This window comes from Semicossyphus pulcher, unplaced genomic scaffold (assembly GCF_022749685.1).
Source record: "Semicossyphus pulcher isolate SPU_LCO1_2020_fin unplaced genomic scaffold, fSemPul1.0.p SCAF_9, whole genome shotgun sequence".
In the NCBI taxonomy this organism is placed as follows: Eukaryota; Metazoa; Chordata; class Actinopteri; order Labriformes; family Labridae; genus Semicossyphus; species Semicossyphus pulcher.
Genome location: NW_027211770.1, coordinates 28378499 through 28393422, shown reverse-complemented (window position 1 = coordinate 28393422; position 14924 = coordinate 28378499). Strand labels below are relative to the sequence as shown.

At 41.3% G+C, this 14924-nt stretch overlaps 1 protein-coding gene across 1 annotated transcript in view; it reads left to right on the top strand.

Moving 5' to 3' along the window:
* Nucleotides 1-14924, top strand: part of thsd7ab (thrombospondin, type I, domain containing 7Ab) — a 178888-nt gene that overhangs the window by 115801 nt on the left and 48163 nt on the right. The window contains exons 15-16 of the mRNA XM_069656696.1: nucleotides 9690-9868; nucleotides 12922-13055. Of these exons, the coding sequence (XP_069512797.1) occupies nucleotides 9690-9868; nucleotides 12922-13055 (313 nt within the window). The remainder of the gene's footprint in view (nucleotides 1-9689; nucleotides 9869-12921; nucleotides 13056-14924) is intronic.

The window sequence follows — 14924 nt, the reverse complement described above, 5'->3', positions numbered from 1 at the left end:
TGTCTCAGTGTTATGATGTCAGAAGTAGTATTCATTTTAGGTTTCTTTCAACTGACATCGGGACTTTCCTGCCCTTGAAACAACATATTTAATATAGAGTCGATTCTTCTGCTCAAATAGAATATGTTTGAAAGAGCAATTATTTTGTAATGGAAAAGAACCTGGTACAGTATTGACAAAACACAGAACCAATAGAGAGTATCAATAGCAGTAGTTATATCAATAAAAACCTGATAATACTCCTCTCTATCTGAGTACCTGACACACTGTACCTCACCTATTTTAAGTGGATTTTTCTTTGACATATTCATTAGTTAGAAACCCATTCAGACATGTCTTTAACTGTAAAAAGAAAATCTAATTAGATCAAGAATGTCCTTCACTTCTCATGAACTCTGCTTGGTTATGAGGAGCTGTAGCACTCACTGTTTCAAACACACCCACACATCACACACATTACGTATAGAACCGAAACACTAGAGGCGAGTGAGAAAAGTCTATTTATTCACAATTTGAACAAAACTCAATGTTTTCCAGTGTGACCTTTGACCCCTGATGTTGAAAGCAGCTCTGACAGGAATCTGCATCAAAGCTCAGAGGTGCACAAACCTGGAGGTGTTTTACATAATGTAGAAAATCAGATGAGTTCCCTCTCCAGACTTGACTTCTTAGCTTCAAGTGAGAACTATACTGTAGCACATCGGGGTACTGTAGATGCAAGAATAACTTTTTGTTCTGTTAAATATTCATCTGAAGCGAAGGATTTGTTTGTGCACGTATGAAAGCTCCTCCCATGCAGGCCAGAGACTCTTTCTTCAGACTGACTTTCACATAAGGAAGCTCACTCCTGTCAGAATCATTTGTCTCCTCGTTGTAAGGTCTTATCTTAGATCCAAAATACTTCAAGCAAAGAAATCCGGGCTCAGAAACTCGTTGTGAAATTGCTGTGAAATAGAATGCGGAGATGTTCAAATGAATACATCAGTGTTGTGCATATATAAACATGGTGTTAGTCTCTGTGTGTGAGTCACAGATTCAGATATGCGTCAGTTAATCTGAGTGTGGGTGTGACAAGAGCACGCCGTAAGGATGGGGTTGTGTGTTGGTATGTATTTTTACACCTATGTGAGTGTGTGTTTGTGCGTGTGTGCGCGCATCGAAGCATTCATCTTCAAGCGTCATTGAGCTCGGAAAAAGAAATGTTCCTTGAGGTGCACACAAAAACAAAAAAGCACATTCATGCAGCTTGGTGTTGGTACATGGGATTCTGAAAGATATCATTAAATCTCTCCTTTATCCTCGTGTTCCCTCTGCCACTCCCTCCTTCATTTTCTGTGCCATCTCAGCCATCATCACTTTTAATCTCGATCAAGGAGGAGACGGGGTCCTTCCACGACTCGGCAGCTGACACAATGCCCTCGGCTATGATGGAGATCAGGCAAACTGTGCCACTGCTATCTCTGTAATCCACCGACATCATCAGAAAAATGGGATCATCATTAAAAGTGCTTGTTGATCCGAGCTTTTTTTGGTACTGCTAATTTTTTAGATTGCCTCTTTCATCGTTTAACGAATGTTCCGAGGGAAGATTATGCAGAATATTTGAGCGCTGATCTGAACACTTCTTACTTAATGAGTTCTGTTTTTCACAGCTGCAGCATGTCACAATTAAAGGATTGTGAACTACAGAGAATAATGTATCAAGAAAAGATCTAAAACGTTTTTACATTACATATCATTTAAATGATTTAAGTCGAGGTTGTTTGCATGGAAGACAGAAAGCAGAACAACAAGCAAGTAACATCCAACTGACAAACTCCTGATTCTATTAGTTCCCTGCAATTATTGCAGTCAGTCACAAGAGGATCTAATTAGTGTGTTGTCATGTCCAATATAATCACGACTGAGTGTGAGGGGGCGAAGAGAGTGGCTGGAATTGTGTAGATCTGCCATCATAAAGATTGTCTAATTTGACATCAAGCGTTTTCAATCCCATCACACAAGTGTTTAAACGGTTTCAACGCGAGCGCTGCCCCCTCACAGCTGTTGGCGGATAAAAGGAAACTTAGTAAAACAAGTTTTCACTGGTCGGTTATTTGGAAGGAATTTTCTGTTGTCTGTGCGTCTGATAGAGCAGTTGTTCCCAACATTCATACATGCATGCAGAAATGCTTAAATCCATATATTTTAATTTAACTAAAAGGGGTGTTATATAATAACTAAAGATAGCTTTGATAAACTTAAACGACAAAGATCTATAGGCTGATTGGTGTTAAGATTTGGAATGAATCGTTGTTTTGGTGTACTTGTGTGCGGGGGCTCAGCCTTTCTTAGATACAAGCAGGGGGGGCTCCAAGATACCCCTGTCATAGAGCATTGTGTTACGTTACCGTCTGAGCCTTTTCCTTAAAGGAAGATGGCCTTTTAGGTATGTGTGCATGTAAAGTAGGCCTGTTGTAATCGTAAGGATGCCCCACCTACACAGTGAAGCACATGCTGTCCATGTATTGTTGAGTTACAGTAGTGAGCAAAAACTGTCCAGATAAGCTCCGTTCAAGTGCAGCTGTTGTTAAAAGTGCAGTGTATTTTGTTCACTGAGCTAAGCGATTAAAGCGTCCGTTCTATGCAGCATTACCACGATGTCCAGCAAACATCTTTCGGTAGTTAGGTACTGAACTAGTTAGCAGTTTCGTGCCAGGTGACAACTGAATAAACCAGAGCTCGTCCAACTACAGTTTGGAGGACTGAAGCAGGGGAGGCTTGTTTTTCTGACACATTAAGAATCAATACTGCTCTTGCCTTTTGTTCACAGGAGGCTTGCTTGTGTGTGCGCTTGTACAATTTATATTTAAAAGCCTAAATATTAAGGTTCAATATTTCTTTGTAACAACGCAAGATGTTCACAATTATACTGGCAAGGACTCAAATTTACAACTCAACACAGAGAGGTTATTTAAAAAGCATGGCAGAGTATTTAATGAACGATCCAAGGTTCGGTACACAGTCAATCAATCCAAAAAAGGCAAACAAATCCAAAGCAGCAGGCAGAGGCAGAAATATAAAACAGGCTTAGGTCGGAACACTAAACAAACTCAGGACCACTGGGAAAAAAGGCTGGGACGAGGTGACACAGAGGATCACACCACGAGCTGGCAGCAAGAGACACGAGGTATATATGCACAGGTAATCAGGGGTAACAAGACACAGGCGGTACTAATTAGGGCGGGGTGACACATGAGGCAGGAGACACTGGGAACAAGTGCTGTGTTCGAAATGCAATACTATACTAGCAGTACGTACTGATTTGGCTATAATGTAGTATGCAGTATGCAAACAAAAGCAAAATGTGCAGTATGCCAGAAATACCCGAATGTCGTACTGATTCGATAAAAATCTCCAGTATGTAACGAACCAGTCTGCCTCGCCTACTGTGTCCCACAATGCAAAGCGCTGGAACGTCACAACGGCAGTTGAAATGGCAGACCCCAGCAGAAGAGCAGAAGGGGGCGCTATCGCTAAAGAAGCAGCTTTTTGCTACTGGCAGGCTGTTGTTTACTTCCGCTTTCCAAAACTGGAAACTGGCGCCTGGTGTTGCATACTACAAATAAATTGCAATAAAAAATGGCTCCGTACTACATACTACCGCCGAACGCAGTATGCAGTATCTAGTATATAGTATCTGATTTCGAACACAGCAAGAGACAGGGGTAAGTTTCAAAATAAAACAGGAAATAGCAACATTATTGTGAAGAAAACAAAAACATGACCTAATGAGCAATTCTTCTTATAACATTATTTTTCAGCCCTTGAACTAAAACCATATTACAAAGCCCAATAACATGCAGCTTAAACATGCAGCAGCTAGTCGGTCAATGGTTTCAAATAACGACAAGTAAGTCGACAAGGAAAATCTTCAACCTGGGACAGCCCTAATCAACACAACACTGTAATTTCTTTTACTGCTACTCCCACCAACACTGTGCCAAAGGTCATGGCGCAGCCAGGGGAAATCTCTCAATAAGTCCCCTGCTATGCCCTATATATATGACATTACTCATATAGTCCCTATATTTATGCCTATAAGGGACCTCTGATGCGCTGACCTTTACCATGACTTAATATCACAGGGTGGCTCAGGGGGCCTCGGCCTCATCTTAGCAGTATGTGGTGAAGGAGGAGGGAAAGCAGCGTCTCTGGGAAGCCATAAAGGGGAAAGCTTAAGGGCAAATATCTTGCTGAGGACCTGTGAACTTGAGCAGTGCTGCAGTGACCAGATTTGTTGGTGCATGACGGCCCATATTAGTGATAATAAGAGAAACACACTGAGAGCCTGTTCCAAGATTAAGCTGTTTTCAGTGTCACAACATGTAGACAGTTTGCTGCCAAGGTCAGTGTCTGTTAAGGCTAGTTAAGTACATCAAAGGGTCCGTCACTCCATCCTTATCATAGAGCCTCCATAGTTGTTTATTAGAGCACCCAGGGATTAGACCGTCCCCATCGCCTGGGAGCAGATTGGGATGCAGGAGGTGTAACAGGTCAGAAATCAGGCTGGGGATTCCTGGAGCCAAAAGGTTCACAGAAAGCTTCAGGGGCCAAACACCTGCCGAGAGGAATACATTTGGTCTACGGTGGCTCAGCCGGACTTTATTCCTGGCTGGATGGACAAAAATAAATGGTGTCTGGATCAAGCACCAGGGTGTCATCGCTGGGCTCAGCATGCTAATAAGTCTGTGAGTGCAGAATGAGAATAACACATGTTTGGGAAAGTCTCATTATTTACTAATGCAGGTACAAGCAGCAAGAGTTATATAACCTTGAGAGCATTTCCACTGGTACTGTATTTAATAAAAAACTATTCTCTCTTTTCTTTGGTAATATTAGTCCTACCAAAGGTAGTTAATCCAAGCATTGTACTTGTCTTTCATACAAACATCAAGAGTACTACTCTGCTTTGTCTCATGAGATTCCCTCGTCTGTATTAAATGGTAAATGGACTGTACTTATACAGCCCTTATCTAGTCTTCTGACCACTCAAAGCGCTTGTACACGACACGTCACATTCACCCATTCACACATTGATGGTAAAGTGCCAATCTCCACTCAGGATATGTGCCCATTCATACCCGATTCAGGAACTATTTGGGGTTCAGTGTCTTTCCCGAGGACACTTCGACATGTGACTGTAGCAGTCAGGGATCGAACCCCCAACCTTCCGATTGAGAGACGACCGACTCTCCAACTGAGCCACAGCCGCCATATACAACACCATCTGTTACAATACAACACCAATCAGTCATTCTGCCTCTGAGCTAGAAAGTTACAAGTTACAAGACAGAAAAATGTAGAGGACATGCTTTTTAGTTGTTCTGAAATATCAGATCTTTTGAGTTTGAAATGATCTGTGTAGCTAACTTCAGCACTGAACGTTTCTTCAATTAGGGAACAATACAATTTAGGTTTCTTAAAGACGCTGCTGATCAAACAAAATGAACTGTTTGTGCTAGAGTTAAAGGGAGAAGCACGAGAGAGGACAGAATAAAGTTTATTAAGATGTTTTTGGTTCTCAGAACAACAAACCTTTCTACTTTAAGATATCAAAACAAATAAAATGGCAGGAAAGTAACAAATATGGGGCCTTTAAACCAGCCAATTATAAGAAAACATTTACTATCTTAATATTCTAAACAGCTTCTAAGACACAGAACTCAGCAAATGGATCCCTGTGCAGCAGGCGATCAATCTTAGTCTGCTCTTTTTATAGTTGCCATATTATGTGAGCGTGTTCTATTTCGGTTCTGTCTGCGTCCCTTTGAAGCTTTTTAAGTCTTAAGTCTTGTGCCAACGTACTGTGACTACTAGCTGGTTCCTGTAGGGTCAAAGAAGAATCATAGTAAAGTACAGGATAAGCTAACATATTTATGCCTGTTTATGCCAGCATCATGTTAATTGTTAGAAAGCCTGTTTCCAGAGGCATTTCAGTGCATATCCAAGTCATCGTTGGGAGGTACACGAGCTGGTTGGGCAGTGACATGGTTAACATTTCGTTTAAATTTGGCAGTTAGGAGTTTGGAAAGCTTTGTAATGGCTGTGACAGGAGCCTCGGGATCTGGAGACGCAGCTTGTGCCAGGTTACAAGTTGACTTATAAAGGCAACAGAAGTGATCTCCACCTTGGACTTAATCCAAAAGCCTCTCTCAGGGCTTGGCACCTTAAGAGTTTATATCAGTTGAACTGCAAGTGAACTGCGGGCTGAGGTGCTGCAGCTTTTGCACTTTGAGTGAGCTTAAAGTGACAGTGAGAGGGATTTGGAATGACTGGACTTAAACTTCAAGCCTACACTGGGAGGTCAAAGGTCATGGAGCCACAGCTTTCAGAGGCCAAGCTGAACTCAGCAAGGTGTCGGTGTAGTGATGCTGATCTGAACTCAGGAGGCGACAGAGTGTAACCAGGTCAGGCAGAAGTGTGCGTGTGAGCAGGCTTGTGCACGCGTCGGATCATTATGTCACTGTGCATTACTCGCTGCCCAAGCGTGCCAGGACTCTTTTCCTGACTGGATTAAGTAGACTTTTATGTTTTTTAATCATATTAGCTTAAAGACTAACTGCTCAGTTCTGGGACAGTAGAGTGGACTGCAAGATCATCCTTCAACTGTCCTTTTCTGCTGAGCCAAGTTTAAACCCCGATGTTTAAGCTCCAATCATCCTTATTGCATAGTTGTGTTTTTGAGAAAGAGAGGCCAGCACCTTTGGCAGCAGTGCACTGAAGCAATGCAGCGAGGCAGTGACGGAGAAGAAAAATAAAGAGGCTCATAAGGACGTGAGATTATTCTGATTTTAAAGACCCCCTCCAGTGAAACTCCACTTTAACCTTGTAAACATCTCCGTGTGGTGTTTTACATGTGCTACAAGACATATCAGGGTCGTCACAGAACTTAGGATACTCCCGTTAATGGACGGGGTGACGTCAGACACAATTTACTATTTCAGGCAGAGCATTTTGTATATCTTAAAACATGACTGGAGCTGATCTTTAAGTGTACTTTATTTAGTTTTGGTCGCCAGAAAAAAATATCCAGACAAACCGTCAAAACTAGATTGACTTTTACCGCTTAGACACCTCCACAAACCGACAAGTGCATTTCTGGTAGATGACTTTGTTAGCTTAATTAGATATGGCAGTTAAATACAAAGATTGAGTACTCAATCTGCCTACATGAATCTCATGTTTTACCTCTAAGTTATCAGAGTTTTCCAAGCCAAGCGCCCAATGACAGCCAGATATTAAAACATTTCCTACCAAGTCTTTCTCAGTTTTTCAAGAGACATCACCATCATTTTCAGCTTAATGTGCGTACCCACTGCCAGACGTATGTGGAGAAAGACCTCCTCCATAATACGGCCTGAGAAATCACATCTGAATGCGTCCTCAATCCGTCCTGCGTGGGTCCAGACCTTTAGTTAAGGCCGTCCACTTGTGATCCGATCACGACCCTGTTTGTTGATACCAAACAAGGTCTAAAGTTAGCTTCGGCTTGGCTCACAACTCCCACAGCCCTGTTGGAGAGTGTCAGAGAGACACTGATGTTTAACGTTACACTGTATAGACACTCATTCTGTTTTAACCTGTTTTAATAATTCCGTCTGTAATTTTGGGGAGTAGAGAACTTTTCCGGATAATTTGGTTCCCGGTAAAAACCCTGTGGAAAAGAAACATTGAATGAATCCTTGCCTATAAAAACAAGCTAAGCGCCTCAAAACAAGCTGATTGAACTGAAGTGGCAGATCATCTCTCAGCTCCCTAAACTCTACTTGTAACACGTACAGCCTGCTGTGTTGCTCCTGCATCTCTGTGTGTACAATGACACAGCTTAAAGACGAAAGGTGCAGATAATCAACTGAAAAAATGCAGGTTCGACTCTTGGTTATCTGGACTTATGATTAGAATCTCAGACCTTTCTCAGCTCTCATTACTTTGCAGCATGAACAGCATAATTCTGCTGTTTACCTGCAGTCATCAAGGATAAACTGATAGCCCCTGTGATAATCCTCCAGAGCTGTGACATCCTGTCTAATTGTATAATTAGCTGTTTTGCAGTGTCTTGGTGTCTGATGACCCTTAAAATGCTTGGGTGTGTACACAAACTGCACTTGCTGGGTTGTGTTTCATGCTACACCTCAGCTACACCAGCGCAGCCAAAAGCATTAATGTAACATTTTTATTACTGTTAATGTTGCAGTGCTATTCATGGTCAGAATCTGGCCTAACACGACCAGGCCTTGAGAATGGGACATCAGCTGGTCAAAACAATTGTGGGACAAATTCAGACACGCTGAAGCTCAGTGGCCAGAAGTGGATAACTTGTTTTACCGGGCAGCTCAGTGTGTCAGTGTGAAAAACAATTCTGCTGCAGAAGATGATATTGGCCCTGTAAGATTTTGCCCAGGTAACAAAAATTGAGAACAATCCTCTCATACACCTTGAGAAAATTGATTTGCAAGGACTGACCAGCCTCTGCGGGAATCCTCCGAAGCTTGTTATCTAAAATCGTGAGTAGTGTGCTTTTGGCTAAGCTGTCAGTCAATGGTGCACAGCTTGTGTGCAGAGCAGTCTGAAAGAGCCATAATCAGAAGGAGGAAGTGTTAAGGCACCCAGTAAGACACTCCACTTTCTCGCCTCATTCACCTTATCGATTTCCTTAATCAAAGGCTAAATGGATTTACAGTGCTGTTACATAAACCTGAAAATGTATTAGGAGCTCTCTGAACTCGTTCTCTAAACAGTAAAAATCTTTGAAAAATACAGATGTAGTATCGCACGAGGCCAAAGGTTCAGAAGAAATCTCTTTCAATAAATTTGACTGAACCATGGCCTGTGAGTGCTGTCAAAAAAAAGAGGAAATCACCGCCCAGATACGGTGAGAAACCCGAATAACAAGCAGTGTGAGAAGCTTAAAACCAGCCCTGCTAAATGTGTCATGACCCCGTGAGCTGAGGAAAAATAGATTGAAATAATGAAGCCGGCAGCCCGGCTGCACCGCTGCCTGGGTAGACTTTTAGACTTTTATATAACAGACCATAAAATTGGGCCTTTGAACGTGGACCCTGTTTTCATTCCACTGGGCCGAAAAATCAATAGGTGGATTTAGATTATTTTGTGAAGTATCAGTAAATAGTTTGCAGTCCTCTTACAGCTGGGTATTTTCGTCCATGTAGCTTTTAAGCTGCTCTTGAACTTTAGTGTTTGTTTGTTATGTCGAGAAGAAAAGAATAACCTTTGGGAATTTGGACAAATGTTTCATATTAGATAAAGAAAGCAAGGTTGTTCTAAGAGACTCTGGCCAAGGCAATTTCTCTCTAACAGTCATCCTCAACCTGGAGACTGAGATCCTGCTGGTGGGAGGTTTTATTTAAAAGCTAATGTCTTAGGAATACATTTTCTGGTGGATGCCTTTTCCGTCTGAAGTAGTTAATAACAGAGTGCAGTACGCTGTCTGCTGATTTATTGAAACAGCCTGAAAAGTAGTAAATCATTGTTCTGTGTTCAGTTCTTTTTCTGATTCGTCTCTGCACCTCATGGCTCACAAATACTCACTTTTTTCACTTTCAGGGTCACCAGCCAAAAAGCAAAACCACCGCCATAAAATTGAGTTTCATTCCTGCAAAACGCCTCCTTTCTTGTGCTCCTTTCAGGTTACATCGAGGAGGCGTGCATCATCCCCTGTCCCTCAGACTGTAAACTCAGTGAATGGTCCAACTGGTCACGCTGTAGCAAGTCGTGCGGCAGCGGAGTCAAAGTTCGCTCCAAGTGGCTCAGAGAGAAACCTTACAACGGTGGCCGGCCGTGTCCCAAACTGGACCACATCAACCAGGTACAGACGCTGAAACTGAGAGTCTAGAAGTCTGAATTCATCATACTTTTTCCTGTGACTGCAGGCTCATGACGGAAGCTCAAATGCTGGGAAAGGATGTTTTGGTACTGCTTCTCAGTTGCAAGTCTTATCACTGACAAGACACAGACAAATTGGTATCGTTTTTCCACTCATTGATTGATCAGTGACAGAAAAATAATGGATTGTGAAACTCTGGAAGGACATGATACAATATAAGAAGCAACATGTGGTCATTTCTGTACAACAAACGTCACAAGCAACAGCAGATTGACAACAGGCAACAGGAGAGAGGGTTTTTCTTGGTTTAATTACACTTGCAAGAGGGCACACCAACCAGGCACAAGCAGTGCTCTGGCTGAATGCGCACAGAAGCTTTCTTGAGTCTGCCTTTTGTACATAGTCCCCAGACTTACACTGACTCTGTAAGTCGTACATCACTTCTTGTCTGACACAAATCCTTCTGTGACTAGTTGTCAGAAATAGTTTGCTTGACCCCTTCCATATAGGAAACTCAGAATAGTGTCTTCTAAAATCACGTCAAAAATATCTGTGGCATGTTCTCTATTGTTCTGTGTTGTATACAGAGTTTAGTGTTTTGCAGGATTTTATTCCATTACACAAAACAAAATATTGTATTTAATAACCCAATTGCTACCATGAGACAACAGCTAATGTTAACTTTAAACCAATTCCTAGCTAGCATGTCTGTTAGCTTGTTAACCTTACTGTTACTTAGGAATCTACACCTTTCCTATTATATCTTGTACAACTGTCAAACAGTCATGTTAGCGAAAAAGTGGGCTAATGCTAACATTAGATGTTGTTTAACCGTAGCTAATGGGTTATTACATTTGGGTTTAAAGGTATAATAAGTAGGATATTCCTAGAAAAATAAAATACTTTTATAAATATAATATAATATAAATCATCACTTCTGGGCCTCTATACACGTGTGTTGGTGAGTGTGGGAGTGGTTCAAATTAGCACCTGGGCCCCATTAAGACCGGCGAACATGGCGAAAGAGCGATGCAGAGTTGGCCTTCTTTCTGTTGGACAGGTAGGTGCCTCGAACCAGGTAGCGCAAAGGTAACCATGATGCTGCTGGTGTTAGCTCGGCGGGGTGGGCGTGTTCTCGACGAGAGAGTGAGAGTGAGCTTCAGGTGAGGAAGAGCCCAGGAGGAGGGGCCCAGTTTAAATGTGTTATTGACAAAATGCAAGAAAAAATCCTCCTTATTATACCTTTAACTTAAATACCGTCTCTATGTCCCTTTGGATTTTAACTACCCGTTGTGTTTACAGTCAAGTGGAAGGTGTTGAAATGATAACTAGAGGCCGGATTAACAATGTTTATACAATTTGCACACCCGCATTACAGCAGTACAACATTATGAAAGCATTTGAGCTCCCAAACCCTGAGCATGAGTCAGAGGAAAATGGCCGCTGTTTAAGATGTGATAAGATAAGCTGGAACTGTATTCATCCCAAAGGAAATGTCAGTGCCAGATTGATCCAGTACAAATTAGAGAAATGTACAAAAACAACTCAAATATCTGAAAATAGGAAGTGTATTGGTTGATGCGGAAGAGATAGATTCCCTAATAGCACAAAATAACAATAAGTTATCTACAAATATAAGCAGAAAGTAATGGTGCCAATTAAATTGACAGTATTATTGACAGTTATACAGAAGCAAAAACTTATATCACACAAGATTATGAATTCAAAAAAATACTATGATATATAATGTAATTTTACATAATAATTAAGAAAAGGTTGAATTGCTGCTGGTACTAAAAGTAAAAGTAATTTTGCACATGGTGCAGAAGTATTGCACATGATTATGTGTTCTATAAGTATAACCATACAGTCCCCTGTTATTGGAAGTGATATTGCACATGATAATGAACAGTTAAATGGTATATGGTAGCTGAGGAGGAGATTGATGTTTTGTGCTCACCATTGATTCTTAAATATCTAAGACCTGCGCTACAGTATCTTTAGACTCACTCAAACCGTGTGATTCACTTTACGAGGAATCCAACTCTGGCGAGAGAGAAAGAAATTAATTATTAATAACTGATGAGCTTGAATCTGCAGAGCTTTACCTTCCCCTCATTATTGCTGCACTCATTTTTTGCTGAGCAGCTACAGTGCAAAAAGCAGTGTGTGCTATAAATGGATCCCATCCACCATATTAATGCCCGACGTGTGCCAATTGATTCCTTAAGGTTTCTCTGATTTGCAAAAAAGAAATGCTTTCCAGCAGATACAGATTACGGTTGTGTTGATCTATTCCTGTGTGTGTGTGTGTGAGTGTGTGTGTGTGTGTGTGTGTGTGTGTGCGTGTGTGTGTGTGTGTGTGTGTGCTACGTTCATGCAGGTATTTGTGCTAGAGGCTTTTCTGATTATGTCCTCTGGATGTTGCATTAATCATAGGTTCTGCACTATATGAACAGTTGGCATGCTCTCATTAATCCATCTGTCTCTTTTTAATCCACCCCAATGCTCGCTGGATATGACTCACCGCTGCAGGCCCAGGTAAGAGCTGCTCTCCTCAGCCGTTTCTAATGTAGTCGCACATGTTAAGTGTCACTGATGTCAGTGGGTCACTGACAGATGGATGTATAAAGTCACAGTATCTGTAAATAAACAAAACGCTGTCAGATTGGAGTTTTATTTAGACAGACATTTCTCACTGCCAGAGCTGCTCTGAGGGCAGAAATAATCTCGTTGGCTGAGTTAAACCTCAGAGAGCTCAGCCAAAAAATCACTGTGCATTAGGCAAAACTTAACTGACAAAACTTGGCTGAGATGAAACATTTATAAGAATAAGAACGGAGAGGCTTTTTTCTCCGTTTTCTTCATGACAAGGAAGATTATTATCTCTATTTTGCCAAATCCACAGAGGCTTCTCTGAGTAAAATCATTTAGAAGTAAAACTATGACTGTGCTATATTTGACTTGCTGCTGCATCTACTTTAAATCACATGAAGAACATGCCAAGAATTTTAATGTGTTCATTCTGTCCTCAGGTGTATGAGGTGGTGCCGTGTCAGAGCGACTGTAATCAGTACGTGTGGGTGGCCGAGCCGTGGAGTGTTTGGAAAGTCAGCAATGTGGACTTAAAAGAGAACTGCGGCGAAGGCGTCCAGACCCGGAAAGTCAGGTATGTATCAAGCTGTGCTATTAGATACATAACTATTAAAGACCCGTGTGGTGTTCTTCATGTGCTACAAGACATATCAGGGACAACATCAGCAGTCATCTCCATGGCTGGGCCTGTCTGCTTTTAAACTGCAGTGTACCAAGGACAGGCTGAACAACACGTTTTCAGATTGGCAGGTTTGAGACGTCACAAACCTAAGGAGCCAATCCCGTTAATTGACGGGGTGATGCTATGCATATCATTATGTGTAACCTATGGCAACCACTTCTGCGATGTGCGAGCCAGCTGTAACCGTCATCGTAATCAAACTCACTACTGACTACTAACGTTAACGTTACTACTACTGATTACTACATTTCAAGCTAGCTGAGTTTCAACAAGTTGCCACTAAATGATGGCAGAGACGTGTTTTGTTTTTGCGATGGAGGGGGCGGTTGGAAATTTGCATAGTGGGCGGGGCCTCTGTAGATTCTGGAATTGTTAATGAGGGAGAAGGAGGAGATGTCGTGGGAGGATTTTTTCAAGGTAATTAAACTAATTTTGCAGAAAAAACATGTCAGACACAATTTATTATTTCAAGCAGAGCATTTTATATGTCTTAAAACACGACTGGAGCTGGGCTTTAAATGTTAATACTGATATGACATGCCAGTTAGTTAAATAGTTCATCAGGGTCTTTTGCTTTTGGACAAAGAAGGAAATTGCAGACATAATGTTCTGAAATTGTGATTAGCATTTTTTATAATATTTTGACATTTTTAGCCTGAATGATTCATCAGATATTCATGAACATAATTGCTAGTTGCAGACCAAAAGATGAATCAATTGCTCTGGTAATTTCTGAGCAGAAATGTCAAAAAAGTGTTTTGGACTTTGGATTCTTGATCACTCGGAACAGGAAATTTAAAGACATCGCCTTAAAGTTTTGTATATATGTGCTTTGTAAGTTTTATCATTATAAAAATTATCATTATTCTAGCAGAAGTCTTTAAAAGCTGACTCAAGCTCATTTGTTTTTCAAATGATTATGACTACCATGTCGAGTTCTCATGTTCCTTCGAGAAAAAAAACAGATCTCGCTTTGGCTGACATATTCTGCCTCACATGGTTGAGCTGACACTCAACAAGCAACGAGCTGCCAAATCCTTTCTGGTGGAACTTACACTTTCGGATTTATGTTCTGCACATGCCAGGCAGACACTGTAATTAGATTACATGAGACTCATAAGACGGTAATTAGATGGTTTTTAGGCATACAGACACCAAACATCCTCATGCAAAAAATACTGCTGCTGTTTCTATTATTATTATATATTATATATATATATTATATGTTACAGTATTTTCAATGCATTGGCTTGTTTAAAACATTAAAGGGGGGCAGGGGCACCTGACGACTGTGCTAATATCAAGCTTCGTATTTCACTCTGTGATACCTGTGAAGTAGCTTAGCATAATTTACAGTTAAAAAAACTCTTCATTTTTCTCACACTGGTGCTCTGTGCAGGCCCTCATACAGCCTCTGCCTAAAACGACTCAGTCAGCTCTGTCCCTTTAAGAAACCCCGCCCCTACAAGCCCGCTTTCTTCTGATTGGCTAGCTCTCCGAAGTCTGCCGGGGCACGAAAAAACTGTGTGAAACCTGGCGTTCACAGCAGCCTGCAGACTGAGCTGAGATGCTTGGGGATTACTCCAAAATGCTTTTACCTACAGATTTGAAACTTCACCCACGTTTAGTTTGAACATCCAACATTGTAACATTATATATATGTCTTAAAATGTGAAACAGCATAATACCCCCTCTTTAAATGAAAGTGTAAGGAATGGTATAGCTTACATTCAGGTATTTAAATTCAGCCGTCCACGTTCA